Source organism: Phragmites australis, chromosome 7, assembly GCF_958298935.1.
Source record: "Phragmites australis chromosome 7, lpPhrAust1.1, whole genome shotgun sequence".
Classification (NCBI taxonomy): domain Eukaryota; kingdom Viridiplantae; phylum Streptophyta; class Magnoliopsida; order Poales; family Poaceae; genus Phragmites; species Phragmites australis.
Genome location: NC_084927.1, coordinates 33,841,025 through 33,863,369, shown reverse-complemented (window position 1 = coordinate 33,863,369; position 22,345 = coordinate 33,841,025). Strand labels below are relative to the sequence as shown.

At 46.1% G+C, this 22,345-nt stretch overlaps 4 protein-coding genes and 1 pseudogene across 5 annotated transcripts; 3 read left to right on the top strand and 2 right to left on the bottom strand.

Moving 5' to 3' along the window:
• Positions 1-1,447: 1,447 nt before the first annotated feature.
• On the bottom strand, positions 1,448-4,084 carry LOC133924902 (thylakoid lumenal 29 kDa protein, chloroplastic-like). The gene is made up of 11 exons (XM_062370636.1): positions 3,872-4,084; positions 3,672-3,788; positions 3,446-3,530; positions 3,322-3,356; positions 3,156-3,221; positions 3,017-3,056; positions 2,765-2,890; positions 2,536-2,642; positions 2,256-2,393; positions 2,009-2,143; positions 1,448-1,919 (listed from the first exon to the last, which is right to left on the bottom strand). Exons 1-11 carry the CDS (start codon positions 3,968-3,970, stop codon positions 1,809-1,811), a joined length of 1,059 nt encoding a protein of 352 aa, XP_062226620.1. The 5' UTR covers positions 3,971-4,084; the 3' UTR covers positions 1,448-1,808.
• A 634-nt stretch (positions 4,085-4,718) lies between these two features.
• On the bottom strand, positions 4,719-7,448 carry LOC133924901 (multiple organellar RNA editing factor 2, chloroplastic-like). Its single transcript, XM_062370635.1, has 4 exons — positions 6,996-7,448; positions 6,787-6,884; positions 6,343-6,408; positions 4,719-5,106 (listed from the first exon to the last, which is right to left on the bottom strand). Exons 1-4 carry the CDS (start codon positions 7,337-7,339, stop codon positions 4,955-4,957), a joined length of 660 nt encoding a protein of 219 aa, XP_062226619.1. The 5' UTR covers positions 7,340-7,448; the 3' UTR covers positions 4,719-4,954.
• Positions 7,449-8,782: 1,334 nt separating this feature from the next.
• Positions 8,783-10,472, top strand: LOC133924900 (V-type proton ATPase subunit G1-like). The gene is made up of 4 exons (XM_062370634.1): positions 8,783-8,933; positions 9,342-9,436; positions 9,945-10,045; positions 10,122-10,472. Exons 2-4 carry the CDS (start codon positions 9,349-9,351, stop codon positions 10,263-10,265), a joined length of 333 nt encoding a protein of 110 aa, XP_062226618.1. The 5' UTR covers positions 8,783-8,933; positions 9,342-9,348; the 3' UTR covers positions 10,266-10,472.
• Positions 10,473-15,349: 4,877 nt separating this feature from the next.
• LOC133923647 (uncharacterized) lies at positions 15,350-17,836 on the top strand. 2 transcript variants are annotated; one of them, XM_062368933.1, is made up of 4 exons: positions 15,350-15,489; positions 15,682-15,793; positions 15,974-16,046; positions 17,318-17,836. In XM_062368933.1, the coding sequence occupies exons 1-4, from the start codon at positions 15,450-15,452 to the stop codon at positions 17,588-17,590; spliced, it is 498 nt and encodes a 165-aa protein (XP_062224917.1). In that variant the 5' UTR covers positions 15,350-15,449; the 3' UTR covers positions 17,591-17,836. The 2 variants fall into 2 exon arrangements, with proteins under 2 accessions (XP_062224917.1, XP_062224916.1); XM_062368932.1 differs by having other exon boundaries at positions 17,312-17,836.
• Positions 17,837-20,185: 2,349 nt separating this feature from the next.
• Positions 20,186-20,655, top strand: LOC133923648 (uncharacterized; annotated as a pseudogene).
• Positions 20,656-22,345: the final 1,690 nt, after the last annotated feature.

Sequence of the window (22,345 nt, the reverse complement as noted above, 5' to 3'; positions counted from 1 at the left end):
AAATTATAAAAGAATGGTTATCTTGATTTACAATAACGACAAACTGACCTTTTGATATGCAATCTAAAAGGGAAAACAACATTAAACTTTCATGTACATCAAACAATACTAATGAATAGTATAATACACTATACAGGAGAAGTAACTAATTGCCATTATAGCTAGGCCACATTGTATCTTATCGCTACCAATAAGATAACATTTCAATCGTTGATGCTGTGCATTTTAAAGCTCTGTTGCTGGAAACGTTGAGGATATCAAATTGTATATATATGACAGCCAATTCTTAGACAAACTGCAAACCTTTTTTTTTTTTTTTGCAACGGGAGCCAAAAATTCACACTCCATAACATAATCAAAAATAAAAAGTACAAATCATTTGACAAAATGGTCGCTGCACCGCCCTCAGAAAAAAATTTTATGAATCTCTGCACCTCCAGATCTGCAAGAAATAAATTTTAATTTGCGGGAACGGAAAGGGAAATCGGATTGAAATTATGAATCTCCGCACCTGCATACCACCGGCGGACTCAGGAGGAATCGGAGGAAGCGGAACCCAGGCCGGTCAAATCGCGGGAGCAGAACACATAGGGAGAAGCGAAAATCGCAGAAGAGGAAGATGCCGCCGGAACCACTTGATTCGGGTCGCGGGGGTGCAGATTCTCACCGGAGCACGCGTCGGATCCAAGGTCAGCGACGCGTGCCGCGGGGGCGGAGAGGTAGAGGAGGAAGGCGAGGCTCACGAGGAGGAGGAACGGGAGGATCCAAGTGGAGAAACGCTTGTGCACGGGGGCACGGCACAGGCGCAGGCGGTAAGTGGAGGACTTGTCGGCGGTGATGGCCTCTAGAGTCCGCGGCCGTCATCGAAGTGAGCGGATTGAGGAGGGAGGCATGGCACGCGGAGGTCGGCGGGGCGCGTCGAGGCCGGTGAGGCATCGAAGCGGCGAGGCGTGGGGGCCGGCATCGTGCGTCGACGCCACAGGAGGGATGGGAGATTGGTGAGGGCGATGGGGCCGGGCGGTTGCGGATACTGGGGAGGCACAGCAGGCACTATCCGGTCCGGCACGCGAGACTATTTTATATATATATTTTTGATTTTGTAATTATTTTTTATCTATTATCTATATTTTATCTAATTATATATATATATATAATTTTATAGCTATTTTTTTATTTTTCAGACTGATTGTGTCGACGGGCCGCTCGTGGCTCCGTGCCCGTCGAGCCGATCGTGCTACCGGATTGAAATAGTGCCCGAACCAACCCGGCACGGTGACCGATGGACCGTACCGTGGGCCGAGAGGAGGCACGTGGACCGACACGATACGGTCTGTTACAGTAGCTGAGCCGTTTGAACCGTACCATAATTGGGCCGTGCCGAGCCGGATCCATGCTATACCGGCTCGAGTAGCCCATTTAGTCATCTCTGAACAACCAGATGGACGCGTGGCAGAAAAAGTCTGATAATTCATGGATTAGGGATTTTTAAATAGGAGAGAAGTGATTGCTTCTTCACATATACGTGGGCACAAGAAAATAGTTTACAGAACACCTCACTTCTCCTAATCATGTCTGATTCTTCAAGTTCAGAAAAAGAAAACCAGACAACGAATCTAACCATCTAGCCGGCCGTCCTAATTGCCATCGGAAAAGAATGTCTGAACTCTGACAGTTTATAGGCAGCCGAGACATGAGCGTCACCGCCAAATGCCCAAATCAAATCACTCAGCTTATGCAGCCGGATAGCACTAGATCACGAAGCTCCTGATTCTTGAATGTGACTGAAAGAGATGCCCAACAATCAACTATCACAGTTTCAATTTGCCCAGGTCAATCTTTTGCTTAGGGTACGTGTAGGCCTCGTAGTTTATCTTCTGACCAAGGGAGCTCAACTTTGTGAGTGTGGTTATCAGATCAACCTGTCATACATAACACAGAAGCACAGGTTGACATCAAGAATGGAATACATCCTGCGGCACTGCCAGAATGTACAAATGGAGAATCTTACTTCATAGTCAGTCCTGGAGACAGTCTCGCGGCTACGTTGGTACTTCTCGACCCATGGACGGCAATCCGGGTCAGCTATCAGTCGTTCCTCCGTAGCAGCTTGGTCAGGTCCGAGGAAGGCTGACATCACAGCGAGCTGAAAAAGGAGCCTTGTGTTAACGATGAGACTGGATTGCGGTTTTTGCAGTGTTATGGAAGATGAGATCAATAACACAGTTTATTAAGGGGTCAAAGGTAATTGTTGTAACCTGACGGGGACCTAACCCAACAGCGATGAACCTATCCTTCATCTCCTGCACAGAAGCGGTGCTCCACACAGGCACCCTTCCCTCTGGATCAGGTTCTTGTGCATCTGTTCTTCCGAATGTTCTGTCGAACAGACCCCACTATAGTGGCACATACAAACATAAAATCAGCACAAAGAATATGCGATTATATTGGTAAGCTACGGCCTGTTCAGTGGACAGACTGAACATATGCGATCATTATTCTTATGTGGCATAAGGAGCAGTGTGGCACAGTGAATACCTGCCCATTTGAACCGTATGCTGTGTATAGGGTTCTTCCCTTCTCTTCATTTCCACCACATTTGGCAATGGCCGCATCAAGAAATGATCTCTTCAGCGCTGATTGTGCTGTTGCAAGTAAAAAACACAAATATTTATTTAACAGTTGCAAATGTACAGAAGAGCTAGCTTCTAGTTAAGATTGACAAATTTGACAAAGCTAGTAAAATTTCGCTGAAAGTATTTCGCACATGCAAATGCGATCAGATCTGCAAATGAAATTGGACCTCCCTTGGAGTTGGAGTCTATTTCCTTTTTGGCTTCAACTAGCAGATCCAACGCAGCAGAGAACCCACTGTTTTCAGGTCTGCTTATTTCTGGGCTTTATTTAACAAATTAAGTACCAATTGTTGGAACAAGGCCGAGAAACTTGTTAGATTATCTTCATCTGAGCACTGCAACCTCAAAACAAAAACGAACAACAAAATAACAGAAGATGCTACCTAGCCTGATAGATCCATTTGCACCTCCAGTTTTTGTGGCCTACAGAAGAGTTAAACAGCCAGGTTACACAAGTTATTTCCAAATTTGCCACGTATAGGGTCCAACTGGTAATGACAGAAAGCCATTCAGAGACCAGACCTTGTCATATGTGATAGCATCATTCAGTGCCAAGGTCAACAAAGATGGAACGAGCTCTGGATTAGCCTTCAAAAGATTACCAATTCCGCTAGTTCAGACAGCAGAAGCGATAGATAGGTCATAGGTGAAGGAAAAACACTGAGCATAACGAGCTAAGGTGTCTCACCTTTATGGCTGTATAGAGGGTGTCTTTGGTGCTTGCTGAAGAAAGAATCAAAGGCTTCAATTTTGATGGTGGTAAGAAGCATGGCATAGCACGCAAGGGAAAAGAACAATGTGAGGTGACCTACATTGGAACTCAGAGCGCTGCCTACGCTCAATGAGATCAGCAGCAGTAGCCACTCCCGTGAATCTCGTAGAGCCGTCAATCATTTCCTAACCCAATACAGAAAGCAAGTTCAATTGTGATCAAAAGATTGCTGGGGCAGCAATTTATCATGCTACATTTGTCTACTTCTGTTGTGCTAATGCAGAACTGCAGTGATAATTTAGCAGGACGATGACGCTATCACGTACCAAACCAATGGTTGTCCCGACGCAGCCGCCGATGAAATCCCTTCTGCGGAATCGCAGACGCTCTTCATGAGCCGCGGTCTCAAAGCCCTCGACGTTGCCCTTGCAGCAGACTAGCATCTGCACAGGAAAACCAAGATTCACGCAAACGTACAGCACATTTAGCTTAAATCAAATGAAAATTTGTGAGTTCAGGAGCATACGTGTGCGTGCCTTTGCGCCGGCGATGATACGGAAGAGGAGGCAGCGACGCCGCGCAGCGCGGGGGGCTGCACGCTCGAGAGGAAGGTCGCGCCCGCCATTTCTACGCTCGCCTCTTTTCGCGCGGCTGACGCTTGGCTGCCTCAGCGCTCCCACAGTCTCGTCTCGCAGGGAATGCGGCTGGCTGAGGATAAGGTAGCGAATCGTGGATTTCCCGTCCGCACCACACGTTGCTCGAAACATATCACGGGGGCTGAACGAAGGAAATTTTATGAAAGTCGCTCTATTTTCTTTCTCCTTTTTCTCTTACTCACACGTATGAGTGGTTAGATTAAAAAAAAATATATATAGATTAAAATCTCGTAAAAATCTTTCGGTAAAAAATCTTATAAAATTTTCTTGCAAGGTTGCATCCTCCACGTCCAGATGCCTACACGTTGTTATCTGAAACAGACAAACCTAGTACATTCCAGTTCCCATAGTATTCATATGGTCGTCTCGGTTGGCAAGAGTCATCGTACGCGCCCGAGCCAGCCCATGCGGGTATTCCTCCCAGGTTAGTTCTGGGTACGAGGTACGTACACTTATATGTGTTCAGTAGGAATATACGTGATCACATGCTGTGTAAGTTTAACGTGTCTAAAACGCGTTTGCATGTGGTGTGTCGTGTGCGTCGTGGGTTTACCCTAATTAAAAAAGAAGAAGCGTCATGGCTCGTGCAAGAATAAACGGGTGGGCAGAGTTCGAAAATGAGATCTTTCATCCTGGTCATCTGAGAGTATGTTCTTTTTTGGTCATAGCCAATCCTTCACATTGCCATCTACTACTACAGACAAAAAAGGGACTGAATGAGAGGGAGACAGAGGAGACGTCAAACTCATCCGCTCAGCTAGAAACATTCATCGAGTTCATATAGACTAGAGATACAGGTCCAAATGCATAAACATGCAAGGTTACAAAGCGCAGAAAACACAATGGGGCCATTCTCGTGTGGTTTGTGGGAGTTGCTGCTATATCTCCTGCATTGCATTTAGAGACTTGTTGAAACGACGACATCTTCTGTCTCAAGAAAAGAAATGGAAACATCATCGCCGGTAAGACTGGTTCTCCCTCCGTTTCACATAGCGAGTCCGGTCACTGTACCGGGGTCTGTCTTGAGCTCTCTGAGGCACCGGCTCCACCCTTCTTTGCCTCTCTGGTGATCGCTGAACGATTTCACCGTTCACAAATAACTCAGCTGCAAAGATAGACAACTTCATGACAACCTGAGATATGTTTTGACGTTTGGACAACAGTCCACAGATAGAAAATATTATGAGCAACCACAGCGAACGATTCGAAACATAAATAACTAATCAGCGGCTCAACTCAAGTAAGAAATTGCGAAGGAAATGAGTCATTTTATAGAAAATCGATGAACCATAGTCCATAGATGAGTGCACCATGAGGTTTTCAATACGGTGAAAGGCTTCCAAACAAGTGAAATATCCTAAGTCAAAGTACCTAACTAATATCAGGGAATCTGGGTTTTTGTATGTTTAACATTGGAAGACAGAAAACCTAAGTAGGCTAAGAACTATATGCACTTTTATATCTCCTGTTGCAAACAAGGACCATTCACTTACATTAGATCAAAGAGCACAAAACGAAGTATAATTGTCAGGACTGAAAATGATCCAGAAAGTAGCACTCTAACTAAATAGATAAAACCTATTGGGAAAAATAGTCACTTGGAACAATATATCAAAAAGTGAGCCTTTTCTGCCAGGCCAACATAGGCATATTAACCATTGTTCGCCTAAACGGCTGTGTAGCCCGACTAATCGACTTCTAGTCGCTACTAACCTGTTTAGGGGGTAATCAGCTGGCTACACGGTCTGGCCGGATAAACGTTCAAAGATGGTGGTACATGGACTGGGCGGCCAACACGGTCTTGGGCGGCGACTAACCTGTCTCCTCCTCTACTCGGCTGTGCAGCCGTGCAGGCACCTGCTCCTCCTCAGCTCTGGTTGGTACTTGTGTGATCTGATCTGCTACTTGTATGCTCTGCTCGGTTACTCTACTACTTGTGTGATCTGCTCTAGTATTCTTCTGCTAGCCTGCTACTGCTTCTGGTGCTTGGTGCCAAAGCTTGGCTCTGCTCACTGCTCTGTACTCTCATACATGAATGTTGGCTAAGTGCTAACTGCTACCGCCTACTTTATCTGATCTGAAATAGTGTTCTTTGTTCATTACTGCATGACTGCATTACAATTTACATGTAGGCCACTTTGTCAGTGATTTGACTGGTATGGAACATGTGCTATTTGTTTGCATAAATATGTCGATGTTTGTTGCTACAGTACTCGCCGTCTACACAGCCTATTCTCTAAATGTATAGCGTCTGGGTGAACATTGATATTAACAGCTAGCATGAAATGAACAGCCTTGAGCATAACAAGAAAAATACAGGACAAGTGAGCAATAAGCTTACCACCATAGTCCTTGTTCTCAGCATCAACATAAGAGTCAGGAAGCACAAAAAGAACACCTGAAAGGCCTGTTTTATTGAAAACGCAAAGCATTGTCAGCGCACACTAAACCAGTGATATATTAAGGCTATCTACTGAACAGTCAGCAGACTTTTATATCTGCAAATTCTTATAGCAGCACACATTTGCAGGGTAAACTTCTAGAGAGCAACACATCATTTTCCTGATATAAACCATTGAACACAATACTATAGTGCCTAAGCGCAAACCAAAAAATATGTTTATGCAAGGATTACCAAGACCACAGGATTCAACTAGTTGAATGCAATAGAGACTTATCATGCATAGAATTCTTAGTTTTTCGTGCTATCACGTTAAGCAAGTACCGATCTGTATAGCGCAAAATACATGGACCGAAACCAAAGATGCTATCCCATTGCAGATACCTTCAAGCTTGTTGGATGTCTCCTCATCAATCTCGCATCCGAAACCAAAGTAGCGCTCGCAGGACACGTTATACATCCTCTTCTTCGCCTCCTCCTCACTACCCACCACCACCACACAGGCAATTAGCGAAAATCAATTCTCATTCCGCAGCTTCCGCTAAGCTTCCATTCGTAGGGAGATTTGATTGACTTAGAAGAACAACAATTACCTCCCCACGACCTTGGCGAGGGTCTGGATGTAGCAATCAATCATCTGCTGCTTGGTTGCGCCCTCGCCGCCTGGCTTATCCATGACGATGAGCCAGTGCTCGTAGTCGCACCCGGGGAACAGCGGCGCCATCTCCGTCGGCGCGCGTTCCCCGCCCTGCCCCGACCGCAGCGGCGAGTAGGAGGAGTTGGGCCGCCACGCCATGCAGCGGACGGACCCAGTTCCACCTCCGCCGCCGCCGAGAGGCTGCGGGGGCCGAACGGAGGGGGACGGGAGGCGCCGCGACAGGAGAAGCGGCCGCGCCGGGCGTACCGCTGAGGCGATGGCGCGCGCTGCGGTGGCCATGGGTGGCGAGGGGAGAGGTGGTTGGCCGCGAAGGAGAAGGGGCGGAGGTAGCTGTCGAACAGCGAGGCGAGGGGTTTGGAATTGGATTGGGTTTTGACGAGGGAAGGGGACGATGAGATGTTTCCTGTGCTTGAGAATGCTGAGACCTATTATGGGCCGCGTCAGCCTGCTACTAGCGCACGCTTGGGCTGGAGGCCCAAATAAATGGGCGATGTTATTATTATTCAGTGCAAAAAAAATTAAGTAATTTTTAAAAAATATATAACTATTTTGACATATATCAAAAAAAAATGTCCAATGTTCATTTTAAAAATCTATTTTGACATAAATTATAAAAAACTATAAATTTCTCACCGTGAAACTACCATCATCCTCTATGGTATGTATGTAATAAGAGAATTAACCGTGGACACACACATTGTTAGAGGATGACAGTTGAGCTTATTGTGAGAAAGTTATAGTTTTTTAAATATATGTTAAAATAGTTATAGATTTTTTAAATGAGCACTATAAGTTGTAGTTTTTTTAATATATATTAAAATATTTTTAGATTTTTAAATTTTACTCACAAAAGTTTCTTCTCAATCAAGAAACGACAGTCGTTGAATTTTTCTTGGATGGCCCTCTTCTCTTCTTTTTTCTTCGACCGATTCTTCTTCTTACGCGTGCTGACATGAACAACTCACCCGCCCACCTACCTACACGCATCTCTAACAACTCGCGTGCTCGCCTTGCCTCCTACTCTCCTCCACCTATCTCTGTCAGCGCTCTCGTCGCCGCACTAATCCAATGTACTTGCCTTCTCCGTCCCAACACTAGTCCACCGGTCATCATCCACGCCCACAACCAACGGCACTCTCGTCGCCTTACCGCTCCGCTCTAGCACCCGACTCCTCGTCGAGTCAGCCTCACCCCTGAACCTTTTCTAAGGGCCTGTTTGTTTCAGCTAGATATTCTGAAAAGTAACTTATAGAAGCTGGATTGTGAAAAACTGGATTGTAAAAGCTAGATTATGAAAAGCTTTTAAGTTATAGATTCTAAAAAAAATTATGAACAGTTTAGTAAATTGGACTTTCACAATCTATCAAAAACTGAGAAAAACCAGCTTCTCAGATTCCCACAATTCAACAAGCAAATTTTAAAAAACTATAACTAAAAGCTGTCTATTTATTTCAGCTTCGAATTGTAAAATCCGAAAAACATGATCCAAAACTGAAATAAACAGTACCTAAGTCCGATCACAGATGAGCCCCTCTCACTAACCTGCCGACGTTTTTCGTCTTCTGATGGATGCATCTCGCTTTCAAAACCCTGAAGATTAGGAAGCGTGCAAATAAATGCCCCAATTGGCACACCAACGGCCCGTAGTATGTTGTAGAAATGGGCCCACTTTTACTCTTTCCTGCTTTTAATTTTTCCGTGGATTTTCATTTTTCAATCGTTTTGTTTTCTGTTGCTTTCAAATATTAATATGATTCAGATATCCAGATCTTAAAAAGAGTTCCGACGACATCTGCAGCGGCAGCAGCGCTCCGTCCCCAGGTTCTTCCCCGCCCTCCACGCCAACACCCTCGATCCAGATCGGCAGGTCCAGGTATCGTTGCACCGCAACCTCATCCCTCTTCCTTCTCCCGTAGGCGTCCTCGTCGTCCTCATCACCCTCTGGGCTTGCGCGGAGTGAAGATCCATCCTGGATTGAGTTGGTTCCTTCTTTGTTGGTTGCCCCAGCTTGCTTGGACGGATCGCTTGTTTTGTTCTGCAGAATTTTCCCTTTGCTATGAGCCGTGGTTAGGATGCCCTATGTTAGTACGATTCGTCTAGGAGTACTAATATCGGTTTATTTTCCGCATTTTTGTGGGTTCAACTGAGTTCCCCATTTGACATAATGTAGTGACATGCTTCTCCTCTATGTATCATAAGTGGTGTTTCTTAATTGGCAATCTAACGACGCTTTCATCTGTTATGTATTATGGATTCTGAATTCCGGTCCTTCATACTGCAGCTGAAAGATGGACGCGAACAGGCGCCAGAGTGGAATTCAGCAGTTGTTGGCTGCAGAGCAAGAGGCTCAGCAGATTGTAAATGCAGCTAGGGCTGGTAATGCTACAAGTCGTTACAAATGAAGCATAGCATTAGAGAGCAAGTACCTTGTGCATAAGAGCATTCTTTCTTGTAGTTTTTTCAATCAATTAATGTTTGTAGGCATATTCACAATGCAGATGAAGGTTCATGTTGTTCAATTGCGAACTGTAGCAAAATCCATCTAGTTTGTAAAATTGCCTTTGGCATTCCGTGAGATCTATACATTTATCCAAAGTAGAGTGGTCTTTTACTTGTTAGGCCATATCATCTCACCCCAAAGTCACACATCAACTTGATATACAAATTTGCATATAGCAATCTGAGTCGAAAAAAATAGTTGAAAGTTTAGTTTCCTTTGCCCGGTTAGCCAGATGTGTTCCATTGCAAAGCATTTGCTGTAGAAATGTTTCTTGAACTTTTATGGATAATATCAGCAATTATGAAACTCAAAGGCAAAAGGATCTGCTTTACCCCTTTTTCAATAGACTGCAGTGTAAACTTGGCTGTTTTCTGTGTTCAACAGCTAAGTCGGCAAGGCTTAGGCAAGCAAAAGAGGAGGCTGAGAGGGAAATAGCTGAATACCGTGCCCAGATGGAGGCTGAATTCCAGAGGAAGGTTGCAGAGGTATGTACATCAACCCATCCTGCTCATCGGTTTGTAAGATCACACAATCTCAGTTCTATGTTTTTGTTGTTTCCAGAGCAGCGGTGACTCTGGTGCAAATGTTAAACGTCTTGAGCAAGAGACAGCAGTAAAAATCGAACAACTCAATCAACAGGCCGCAAGTATCTCCCCAGAAGTCATTCAAATGCTTCTGAGGCATGTCACCACTGTGAAGAACTGAACGTTGATGTGCCCTAAAATATGATCGCAGCCTTGTATTATCTATCTATTTATTTATATCAGAGAGTGGTAATAAATGGTTTGTCACTTTTAGCTGTAATTACATGTCCTTAATCACTGAATAAGCTGCTGCAGTTTAGCAGCAACCCTATCTGGTACTATCAGAACTTGGTGATGATTTGGTATTGGTAAATATTGTTTTTCTTCATTCTTTTGAGGAATTGTTGTTTTTTAGCTGTCTTTCCAAACAAACTAATTTTGTTGATTATATATCTTGTGTCGCTGGTTCATATATATGCGTAGCCTTTCTTATATCAGAGCTGCAAATTCATAAGAGTGAAACCTCCACAAGCAACTGTAGAAACTGGCAGTGGTTCTCAGAAAGAAGTTTGGGTGAAAATGATTTTTTTTTTGTTGAGCGAATGAAATTTTTGGTGTTGCTGTTCGATCTGTCATGATATGCTACAATATGAGCTTGTTTGATAATGGTACATCATGTTTATATATTAACAGGGGAAAAATTGCTGAAATTATTCACAATGAGCATGTATTGATACAACAACAAACCATAATCTGATGAAAAGTGTACCAGAAGCAGCACAAGAAAGCATCCTCAGCGGCAAACTGGCAAGTACACTTTGCAACAACAACTATACTGCCTTTCCATGTTCTATAAGGTGTCGTTGCCTGCCGCCCGCCGCCACCTCCGCCCGGCCACGCCGTCGCCTTAGCCGCTGCCACCAATGCGTCTTCTTTACCTGCACCCGGCTGCCTGTCCTCCTCATCCTGACGCTTGCCGATGCCCTCCGCATGCCCCACAAGTGCTGCAGCATCGCCTCGAACAGCTTGTGCGTGTGCCCGCCGCCGCGCCTCTTCGCCTGCACGCTTACCACCGTCCGGCTCGTGGTCTTCTTCTCCCGGTCTGTCGTGCGGTGGAACACTCCCCCGAGATACCTCCACGGCGACATGCGGTGGTGGGCGCGGCGGTCCCTCCTGGACGGCCCTCCTTGCCGCGCCCGAAGTGGTGGTGGTGGTGATGGTCACGGCGGTGGTGGAACACCATGGAGATCTTGTTCTTGAACCTCCGCAGTCGTCCCTCACGCCTCTCCTTGTGTTCCCGGCGGCGGCGGCGGCTGCTCAACGAGCCTGACACATCAAATGCATACGCCGGCCGCGCACTGCCCTGGCGCGACGCCGGTGAGGAGGAGTAGGAAGCAGAAGCGCTCGACGCCGGCGACACCGTGGGGGGAAACGAGCTGGGGGTGCCAGTTGAGCTGCTGCTGTACGTGCTGCCGGAGTCGATCCGGTTCAGCGTTCGCCACGGCCTGCTGCTTGACCAGCACGCGCTGGAGACGGCGCAATCATTTCTCCGTCGCCGCGGAGGGCTCTCTTCTTCTTCGGCTCGGCGTAGGCAGCAATCCATGAGCTCCCGGTTCGGCGTGATACGGCCGCGTGGCGTGACTGCCGCGTTGCTCGAGGTTGAGGACGAGTGTCTCGGCTTAGCCACGCCCACGCCTCGTCCAACTCGCTCCGAGCCACGACGCGACATCGACATCATGCTCACGGACAACCAGAGTCCAGTCTACCGAAACGGCCCATCGAGGAATCTTCTGCTCCCACGCGTCGCGTCGTGGCGCGGCCATGGAGCCGTGGCCGCCCCTGAGAAAGCTCCCGGGAGACGGAGTACCGCTTGCTGCTGCTCTCCAGTGAGGATTGGACACCACGGCCGGAGCTGTGGCGCGTCCTGTCCCTGCGGTCGTCGTCCCCAGTGTTTCCGGTCGTCGTGCCATGTTGCGACATCGCAGCTACGGACAAACGGTGGAGGCCGAGGCCGGAATGCCGCTGCTCTCGACTTGGATGGTGTCGCGGCGGCATTGCAATTCTTGACGAGCGGTTGGACGCGAGGCGTGGCAAGGAGAGGTTCTTCTGCTGCATGGCGATGGCCGTGGACGTGACGGCCCTCTCGGCTTGACAGAGTTGAGTGGAGGCTGGTGCTGGGTGAGGCTCGTGGGTTAAGGCTCAGGCGTGGCTCGGCGTCGCGTGTCCGGCGATCTGATCGGATTGAGAGTTTCCTCTCCAGCGCAGGAGACATTAGGGAACCTGATAGCATCTGCAGAAAGGCAAATTTTCTGTTGATTAGCATTAGCAGTTGATCAGTACGGCAATACCTAGGGAGATGAAGGTCAAGTGATGCACTCTACAATTAATGACACGAAAACAAATTACCTTTGCCTGCCTCAGGAGAGCCTGCTGGGTGGCATCATCTAGCATCCTCATCATAAGAGCCTTGGATGTCTCATCTAGCTGCGCAAATGTAAGAACAAATTAAATTCGAGATGCTGTGCCTGTGCGTCCAATTTGCTAACATATTTTGTTACAACAAAATATTGTAACTCTGTCATGTAAGTTGTTTCACTCTCTGCTTCAATTCGCCTCATCCTTGCAGTTAGATTTTGAAAGTAGAACGATTGCTTTTGGTTTAGCATGCCTGATCTTCAATCCTTCGTTCTCCAGATATATCAGAACACCGGTTTCTACTTAAAAAACTGAATCTATCTTTGACTTGCTCTCTCACAAGAAATAGCAGTGAAGACATCAATCTTTTCTTACATTTTCATCTGCCGGACCCCTCTGAAGCAACCCATAGAGCCTCTTCAGCGCCTGTAGATCAGACGAAACTTGCTCCTCCCCCGTTTCCTCTCGCATCCCGGTTGCAAAATTACAATAAAAAAAAGAAAGATAAACGCATCATCACACAGTCATGTATCAAAATCATCCGTGTTCTTGATCTCTCCCTTTACCCAAAAGGAAAAGAGGTGGAAACGGCAAATGGTCAGAGACAGCGAAGAACAAGAGTCGATCAGAAACTAACCGTTGTTACTAGACGAGCAAATCGACGTAGTAGCTTGATCCATTTTCCTTTGAAACATAAAACTGAACAAAATCGAAATCAAAGCAACAGAAACAGTTTGCGGAAATGCTGTGTGGTAAGATGTAAGAACAATGGCATAGGCGGTTCCTCCGCTTGGTACGGAGGGACAGGAGTTTTGTGTGCCAGCGTCTACACTGCGCCTTGCTCATGTGGGCTAAAAGGCCTAATTTGACTCAAATCATAAATATGCATGGGCCAGCCCACCAGTATTTCACGAAATCAAAGCTCCTTTGAGAGAGAGAACTGAGAAGAAAGCTCCTGTCAAAAAAAAAGGAGAGAAGAAAGCACTGTCAATGACTTGATTATGGCAAAATATGAGAGAGAAAATAGTGGGGGATCATGCCCACCCGGGCTATAGCTAGTATGCTAGGGCGCACCCACTTGGGTGTGCGTATGGGCACGTGCATGTTGTGCGTTAGTGTGGGTATGTTCAACTTGTACTCGGAAAAAAGAGAGAGAGGAAAGCCACTTGATTATGGCCTAATGCTTGCAGGGGGCAACAGAGGTTCAACCTTTGAACCTGAAGCAAGGGACTCTGCTTAGTAAAAGAGCTTTTTTACAGTGTTCTATACTACTTAGAGGTAGGAGTTAGTATAAATTTAATTTGATCATTTACGTAATTGTATATTTTAGTAATTACGATAATTTTGTTAAAATTACCCATATATCATCCAATGGTACGGTAGTAATTTGTCTGTCTAATCGACACAATCGTGCGCCGGCCCCACCCCCGTTCATCCCCCTCACCACCGTGGTGGGCGCCGCCGACGCGCCAGCCCCGTCCCTCCCGCTCCCGCATCCGCCACCGACGCGCCAACCCCACCCGTCCCGCTCCCGCATCCGCCGCCAAATCGCCCCCTCACCACCGTGGCCAAATCATTTTTCCTGTGTGTTTTCTCTAACTTGGATTCGTTAATATCTGTCTACATGGGCTTGGTCTGTACCTGCCTTTCTAACTCTGCTAATTTCAGATATAGAATCAGTGATTGGAGCTGAGATTTTAACTGTCTATGAGTCTATCGTATCTCATGTCTCATGCTATAGGTTCAGCTTGTTTTGAGGGTTTATGAACTGTGCGCTCTAAACAGCATTTTGTTTTTCTTTGCGTTAGACTGCTTAATTATTTTTCTACATCATTTGTTATTGCTTCGTTGGCACTCTTTGGCCACTTGATTCGGCTGTTTAGCCTGTCAAGTGAAGCGCTGCAGCCATGTCTACTTGACTGAAGTTTTTTACTACGATTCTTCATGACCCTATGTTCCTTTGCCCTGTGGTTTCATGAATGTCATGGTGCACAGCTGACCTGCAATTTCGGCTTCTGCCTGACCTTTTGCTACGCTGAATGCCTTATTAACCATGGCCATTTAATAAAAAATTCTAGCGTAATTCTTTTTGTGGATACTTAATTGCTGTTTGGTGCCACATCTGAATTATTCAACAAGAATGAGAGTGTATAATTAATCATTCAACGTTTTGCACAGCTTCATTGCTCGCTCAAAAGTCAAAATAAAGATACATCTATTAGTTGAAAATTTTCTTTAGGTAATCCTGCATTCCTGCTCTCCATCTCCTGAATTAAACCATGATAGGAGTATGGTATACTCATATTTTACTACTAGATTGTGTATTTGGCTTTTATCCACAACTTGCTTAAACCTGTCATCTTTCTGCAGGATAATCTGTAGGGGTGTTATTCGGTGATACCTGGGGATTACTTTGAAGACAATATTTTGTTTAAGCATCACAAACAGTGGGTTTGAGGTGTAACCACCATTAGCAGGTGATGATCACGGAAATCATATTCCAAACGCAGTAGTTGGTACTAGTCATGAATATGACAAGAATGTAGTACTAGTATGTATAAAGCAGTAAAATTCGAGCTCCATGTAATTCAAGATGCATCCAGTAGGGTTGCTTCTTTTAACCTTGTTTCTCTATGGTAGCCAGTTGTAATATATCATGTTGTTTTGGACCTTTGGCCAACGTTGCATCAACGGGAGTTGAAAAGCAACCGGATGTAGTCTTTCCCAGGTTCACAACTTGCTGATTCTGACCAAGTTCCTCCAAGTAAGGAAGGAATCCAGATTGTCACCGGTTCACAACTTGCAGATTCTGACCTTTCCTGCAAGCGACTTCTTCATCCAGAACCTAATCAAATGGCGTTCCATTTCCGCCACTTAAATATGCAGACCAAGCCTTCTCTTCTCTCTACTCGTGTGGGTTCTCCCCCGGCGCCGATCGAGAGGACAAACAATGTCTAACTTCTTCGGCCGCGCCTGGGACAGAGCACGCGGTAGCCGCGTTTCCTTCCCTTGCACACGCAATTCGCCTCACCGCTTCTGCAATCTTTTGCTTTTCTCCTCCCTTCTCTTTTTCTGCTCGTTTTGGTGAAATTTTAAGAGATAGATCATTTCCTGATGATAATGGCTGAGAGACGAATTCGCCAATCCATCGTGTATAGTCTGATGATGTATGCCGCTTGCAGGCAAGTTGGACGTCGAAAGAATTTGCCGGGAAGTCTTCAACGACTTGGCCGACAAGAACACGAACCTCCTCGACGTCAACTCCCTCCACGTCGCCACCCTCATTGTTTACAAGTGAGATATCACATTGCTTAATGCTTTCAATACAGGACCGTCTATTTTTGTTTTCGGACGGTGTCCTTGATGGAAAGCTGGGAGAGAAATCTCGAAAATCTTTTAAAAAAAATGCAGAACGTTTATGCCATTCTGTCTGTACTGACGTCGCTTCCTCGTCTCGGTTACACGTTTCGTCAGTTCAATCAACAAGCAATTGATCGGCCCTCACAAGGAACCTCCCAACATGAAGACCGTCGCTGACAAAATGAAGGTACGGCTCGGAGCAAATTTTCTTCTTCTTTAACATAGTGGATTGGTGATTATACAACGTACCGGTCGTCCGATGGCCGCCGCGCTCCGGCGGGCGGCGCGGCAGCCCAGCGAGGGGAGGACGGCAGGAGCAGTTGTTGTGTACGCCTGTAGAGAACCACCAATTAGATTTATGATAAAAATATGGGCGATGCTAAACTAAAGATGCTGTTTTTTCAATTTTTTCAGGCAACATTTGTGAGCCGTTAATTGTCCACCTCCCATACTCTTCTCTGTCTTCAACCACCCGTTGGCTCATAACCCTGCTTGCTCACTCGCCTCCCTCCACTCCACCCATCTCTAACGACGCTTCCACCACCGCCCACCACTGTGCTAACCCGACTCTGTCGAGCCATCTCCGCTCATCCCGCCCAAACACCACTCACCGGTCGTCTTCCGCCGGGCCTCCCTCCCTCCCTATGACCTTTTCTAAGTCCGACGACAAAGAAGTCCCTCAATCAACCCATCCTCTAATCCCGCTCGCGTTATTGATTGTTGCATCTCGTTCTCAGGCGTTGAAGATTATGAAGCGTGTAAAATATTGTCGTTGTACCACCTAGTGCTACTTTTTTTTGAGAGAGGAAAGGCTCAGTCTCTTTTACTGATTAATAAATATTCTTACATTGGCGAAACGCAGAGGCTACATAAACCAGACATGGTGCCCAATGCCAAAATTCAACACACTCCTAGCAATATTGTGAGCTTCGAAGTTGTTCTCTCTGTATTCATGCTTGACTTGGATCTCTTCAAAGTTAATTTGCCTTCTCTTTATCTCCCGGACAATTGTGCTATGCACTTCTCTGCAATCTTGATGAATATCCCGGATCACTGTAAAACAGTCGGAGGCAATTATCACCCTGCTTAACTGCAAGTCATGTGCAAGACGAAAGCTTAGGTTTGGTTGGCAGACGAAAGCTTAGGCTCGTTCGCCCATCCAAATTGGGCCGTCCGGAAGCGTGTCCCAAATGAGATCCACCGTTCATACTGGCCCATTAGAATCCTAACCCCCCCCCCCCCCCCCACGCCACCATGTATATTCTCCACCTATCCATTAGATTATGCTCGAGAGAAAAATTTGAGACAGGACCACAGCCGGGAGGTGGGTGGTGCTCCGTCAGGTGCTGTTGCCGGCTGCGAGCGGGGTGATGGAGCGAAGCTATATTCGTCGCATCGTCGAGGTGCAATGTGTTCAACAACTTATTTGCTGCTTGTTCTCTCTGACTGCAACTGCAGGAGTACCTCGCCAAGAATGGCATATCATTCACGGAGTTCCAGGAGCTGATCTTGACGTGGGTCGAGAAGGACTTGCGCCTCGTCTTCGTGAACAAGGCCGCAGTCTCAATCATGGGTGCACCGTTGCTTGCCGTAACGGCCAAGAAAGCTGGCATGCAGGTGCCGAGGATTAGGGGCGCGGTAGAGAAGGTACCCACGTCGTTGCTCGCCACCGTCTTCTCCATCGGGCTCATGCTCCTGCAGGACGTCCGGGTGGGCAGGCAGAGGGAATGAACCAGTCACCTGAATCGCTCAAGGTGCTGGAGGTTTCGCCTTGATGCACACTACTGGCTCAGGGATATACTCACATTGCTTGCTGCTGTGTGATAGGCTGAAAGTCTGATAGAGAATGATGTACTTAAAGTTACAGGTGACTGGCATCTGAATGGCACATATGTAAAAATGGCTGGGAAATAACCGTTGTAATCCCACAGACTGTGATGACGTTCGTTCTTAATACAGGATAGTTTCTAGGCTTAACATATTGCCTTTTTGTTGGCCCAGAGTAACAAGTATGTTTGTGTTAGCAACCGGGACGCAACAGAGGAAGGATCAGAGTTTCAGATAGTAACAGAGGCATCAGCAATAGCACAGGAAGGAAGAATGGAAGAACAGAGAGATGGAGAAGAGAGGAATTAGATTGGGGAAGAAGTCAAGTGTCTACAATATTTTCCATGCCTCTCCTCTCAGGTCTCGTCCGGATTATACCTTCACCAGTACAGCTGGTCTATGGCCCACTCGCTAACTAACTCGTCCATTCCGGACCATGGAGTGGAATTTGCAGACCTTGTTGATCCTCCGAAAGCTCCTCCAACAAAACATGTTTAGCTCCCACGGCCTTCTTGAGCTATGAAACATGAAAGACGGGATGGATGGATAAGCCATTCTTCCAAATCACGTGTTGTACTTGTCACTGCAGGATCAATGCAAAAATGCCTTGGTGGAAAGCCATATAATACTTCAAAGGGCGATCGTCCGACAGCTAAATTATGGCATGTATTGTACCAATACTCTTCTAAGGACAGCCAAGAACTCCACTTACTGGGACAAGCACTGACAAAACAGCGAAGAAATGTCTCTAAGCACCGATTAACACGCTCTGTTTGGCCATCGGTTTGCGGATGGTACGCAATGCTCATTTTCAACTTCGTGCCAGTCAACCGGAAGAGCTCTTACCAAAACACACTCGTAAAAATCTTGTCCCTATCCGAAATCATAGCATTGGGCATCCCATGTAGTTTATAGATGTTGTCTAGGAATACCTTGGCCACCTTGGGAGCTGTGAAGGGATGAAACAATGGCAAAAGGTGAGCATAACGGGAGAATTTGTCCACCACCACAAGTATGCAATCTACAGCCCCAAACCGAGGCAAGCCTTCGATGAAATCCATAGAATTACTTGCTATGACTGATGTGGAACGGGAAGAGGCTGGAGCAACCCTGGGTACCCAGCACGGTCAGGCTTTGCTTGCTGACAGACAACACAAGAGGACACAAAGTTCTGAATTTGAGGCTTCATATGCTTCCAGGAAAATAGTCACATAAAATTCAGAATAAATTTATTCTACACCAAAGAAGAGCTATGCAGATATGCAAGCATAATAACAGTCCTAGTTCAGGTAAGGATCTGCTCATTGAAAATTTCTTCATTTGCACGTGCCGTTAAACAATCAACATCATGCTTGGTTGTATACTAGCAGTAAAGATTTGATTTTGTATATTTTGGGTTTGAGCTTAACTTTTCCACCAACTAAAATACCTTTTACGTCCAATGTATCTCTTTCCCCCTTTTTTATAAGAATTTCTGGTGTTATTTATGTTATGTTAGCCCTGTGCACAATTGGGTGCGTCTCTAGGTAACACATTTTAGGTACCCACGACATAAGCTTCGTAGAAACCATCAAATTCCCACGAGAAGAGGGGCATAGACCAAGGAATTAGATTAGGGATAAACCAGAATTCTCTCTCTCTCTCTCTCTCTCTCTCTCCACCATCGGCAATAGGGCAAGCTTGGGTGTCTCTCCAAGATGAACTCCAAGGTACCCGACCCTTCTTCATTCTCCTCGATCGATTCGCCTCTTCTCGGGAATTGATCCGAATTCAGGAATAGATGAGTTCCTGGAAATGAAAGACGAATCGAATCGGTGTTAGGAGGCGGTGGAAGGAGCGGCGGGTGAGGAAGATCACGTACTAGGTGTTTGACCGTCTCACAAAGGACACCAAGGAGCGCGACAAGGAGGAGGTCTACATCACCATCCTCTGCGTCTACAAGTAGAGCAGCCGAAAGAATCCTACATCTTCTAATACTCTACAATCAGCTATTTCTGATTAGTTTCCCCCTCTTATTAGGGGCAGTGACATCAACAAGTACTTACCTGGGCCGCACCACGACCCCCTATCCAAGGAGAAGCTCAAGGCCATGATGAATGTAATCACAATATTCCCTTCCCTTCCTTCCGTTAATTTTTTTTCCAGTTTGGCCGATTGAATATTGTGTTCTTCCAGCTGTTCCTAATATCCGATTGAATATTGTGTTCTTCCAGCTGTTCCTAATACTGAAAACAAAGTTTTCTTGGTTTCTGTATTTAGTACTTTAGTTACCTTATTATGGTGTATTTTTTTAGAATACTGAGGACAACTGTGCATTTTCTTTTATGGCGTACTAAGCCTTGCTAGGATGCATCCTAGAATTCAGAAATAGCACAATACTCCCTGTTTCCAGGGAGTCAGTGGTGTGCAATGAAAGCAAATATTTTTCTTCTCAAATTCCCCATTGATTTAGCTACTGCAGGTAACTTTTGAGTGTTTTATAGGCTTGGTTCTTGAAACATGCAGGAGTATGATGTCAACCTGGATGGGCTCCTGGACCGGGAGTTCGCCGAGTTCATTTGGAAGCTAACCGCGGACTCGCTGTGCTCGATCAATATGAAGCTCGCCATCACACTAGTCGTCGCGTCCGCGCTAGCCATGGCGACCAAGAGGGCGTCCTCGGCGTCGACAAGGTGGTGCGCAGGGTGCCCAACGCCCTCTATGCCTCTGCCATCACCCTGGGTGTCGTGCTCATCCAGAAATCCGCCGAGGGCGTCGACTGACTTCCAAAATCTGCACCGTAATGTGTTAAGATGTACGCTAGGCGATAGCGCTACAACAGTGTCAACAGGAGATTTCAATATTTACCAATCGACTGGGTATCTTGGGTAGATGTTGCTTTGACTTCTCGTGCGATACCATGATCTGTGATTTTCTGGGACATGTTTTTGATGTGATTTGATTCTGGTTTTGATGGAGCTACTATGTGGAATAAGGATTCATGTGGACTGTCTTTTACAATTTAGTCGTAAGTGAATAAGTACTCCTTGTTATGCTTCGTGGCTTTGCTTTTGCCCTCCTTTCGATGAATTTTAATGCTTTTTTCCGTCGCTTGTATACTTTGTTCTCAGGCTTGGGTTTGTGCTAGCTGAATGTCGTTCAGTTCTTCTCTACCTTTGCTTACACATTGCAGCCCAACATAAGGTCTAGAGTTTCTCGAGAAATACAAGGCTTAGGTTTTCCCTGTAAATCACCCAAGCCCATCTCGAGTTGTAAGGTCAATTTGGAGACACTTAACTTACTAAAAGCCCACTTAACCAGATAATCACTTTATTGGCCCACTATTTCTACTGCAACAGCTCACTTGATAGTCTCTTAACAGGACAGGCAAATTCGATTCAGTCGTGAGCTCCAAGCCCAACGTGGCAACGTCCAGACCATCATAACGAACTCGACGAAAAAACGTGTTACACATATCGTGTCCGATATAGCCAATATGGTGCATGACATTAATAAAGTGTAACTCTGTCCTAAGGGAGATTGAAGATTGGCAGTTTTCCTTAAAAAACCACTTTTGTTCATGAAAGAATAAATTCGAATAAAGAAACATATTAACTTAATAAGACTCTTGCTATATCCTGATCTTTATGTTTGGCTCTTAGGACGGTTAGACTCACGATTCTTTAAAAAAACCTTACTGGTGCATTTGGTTCGTGGTCTAATCTACCACCTACTTACCGCTCAATGAGTGTCCCAACATCGAATCGGATTGCGTGCAACGTGCGACGGCCAGACGATACATCAAACATGAACAGCTGAGCAGCGCAGCAGGAGGAGGAGGAGGTCCGGCTTCTGGATTACGACATCACGACAAGCACACACACTTCAGAACGGTCCGTAGGGTTTATTAGTCGACCGTAGCAGTATTACTTGTAGCCTTCCGAGCACGGGCCATCTTTACCAACCCCGGTGAAGGACGTTGTCCCGTTGATGGGGCCAGCGCGGAGGCTGTCGGCGCATCGGCGGCAGCGTACCAGCCGACGCGAGATGACAAGACGATCCCAACCAACACGTCGCATCCCTTTCATTGCGCTGTTGCGCAGTCGCGTACGTTTGCTCGGTCGCTTTGCGACACGTGAGTGGCCCCCGCTTCAGCGCCCAGCCCATGCTCGATCAGTTGACGGGACTTGCCGTCGACTTCCAGCCTGTCCTCTCACCACCTGCGGCTTGCTTGGAGAAACGGGCTGGATCGACCAGTTGATAAACTCAGATCGATTGCAAGTAGTGACTAAGGGCTCTTTAATGGTCGGAGATAATTGATATTTTTTAATTGGAAGAGTATACTTTTTTATGTCATAATTAGTAAGATTTTCTATATTTTATAGAGAAAATATGAGCAAATATTAACTCTTGAAGATAAAAAAATAAAAAAATTATTACTTGTAAGTCACATCAACATCTCCCTCCTCTATAATCCATATTACTAGTAGAATCTGAATAAAGCAATCAGCGTTAGGTAAAGGTGTTCGACGGGTAGGGTGTTCGACGGGTAAATCTCTAGGAGGTAAAATCGGGCACCTAGATGTACTACGTAGTTGTAACTTCAGTTAATTGTTGTCCTCCTATTTTTAACTTGCTGCTTGGATTTTCTTGACATGCCTAGCTGACTAGCAACCATGA

Excerpts from the sequence above, each read along its gene's own strand:
- LOC133924900 (XM_062370634.1), top strand. The coding sequence starts at position 9,349 with ATGGACGCGAACAGGCGCCAGAGTGGAATTCAGCAGTTGTTGGCTGCA. Across the intron at positions 9,437-9,944 it reads TGTAAATGCAGCTAGGGCTG|CTAAGTCGGCAAGGCTTAGG; the intron begins GTAATGCTACAA and ends TGTGTTCAACAG. Across the intron at positions 10,046-10,121 it reads TCCAGAGGAAGGTTGCAGAG|AGCAGCGGTGACTCTGGTGC; the intron begins GTATGTACATCA and ends TGTTGTTTCCAG.
- LOC133923647 (XM_062368932.1), top strand. The coding sequence starts at position 15,450 with ATGTCTAACTTCTTCGGCCGCGCCTGGGACAGAGCACGCG. Across the intron at positions 15,490-15,681 it reads CGCCTGGGACAGAGCACGCG|GCAAGTTGGACGTCGAAAGA; the intron begins GTAGCCGCGTTT and ends TGCCGCTTGCAG. Across the intron at positions 15,794-15,973 it reads GCCACCCTCATTGTTTACAA|TTCAATCAACAAGCAATTGA; the intron begins GTGAGATATCAC and ends ACGTTTCGTCAG.
- LOC133924901 (XM_062370635.1), bottom strand. The coding sequence starts at position 7,339 with ATGGCCACCGCAGCGCGCGCCATCGCCTCAGCGGTACGCCCGGCGCGG. Across the intron at positions 6,409-6,786 it reads GACATCCAACAAGCTTGAAG|GCCTTTCAGGTGTTCTTTTT; the intron begins GTATCTGCAATG and ends TCAATAAAACAG. Across the intron at positions 5,107-6,342 it reads TGAGAACAAGGACTATGGTG|CTGAGTTATTTGTGAACGGT; the intron begins GTAAGCTTATTG and ends CTATCTTTGCAG.
- LOC133924902 (XM_062370636.1), bottom strand. The coding sequence starts at position 3,970 with ATGGCGGGCGCGACCTTCCTCTCGAGCGTGCAGCCCCCCGCGCTGCGC. Across the intron at positions 3,531-3,671 it reads TCGGGACAACCATTGGTTTG|GAAATGATTGACGGCTCTAC; the intron begins GTACGTGATAGC and ends GTATTGGGTTAG. Across the intron at positions 1,920-2,008 it reads TCTCCAGGACTGACTATGAA|GTTGATCTGATAACCACACT; the intron begins GTAAGATTCTCC and ends TATGTATGACAG.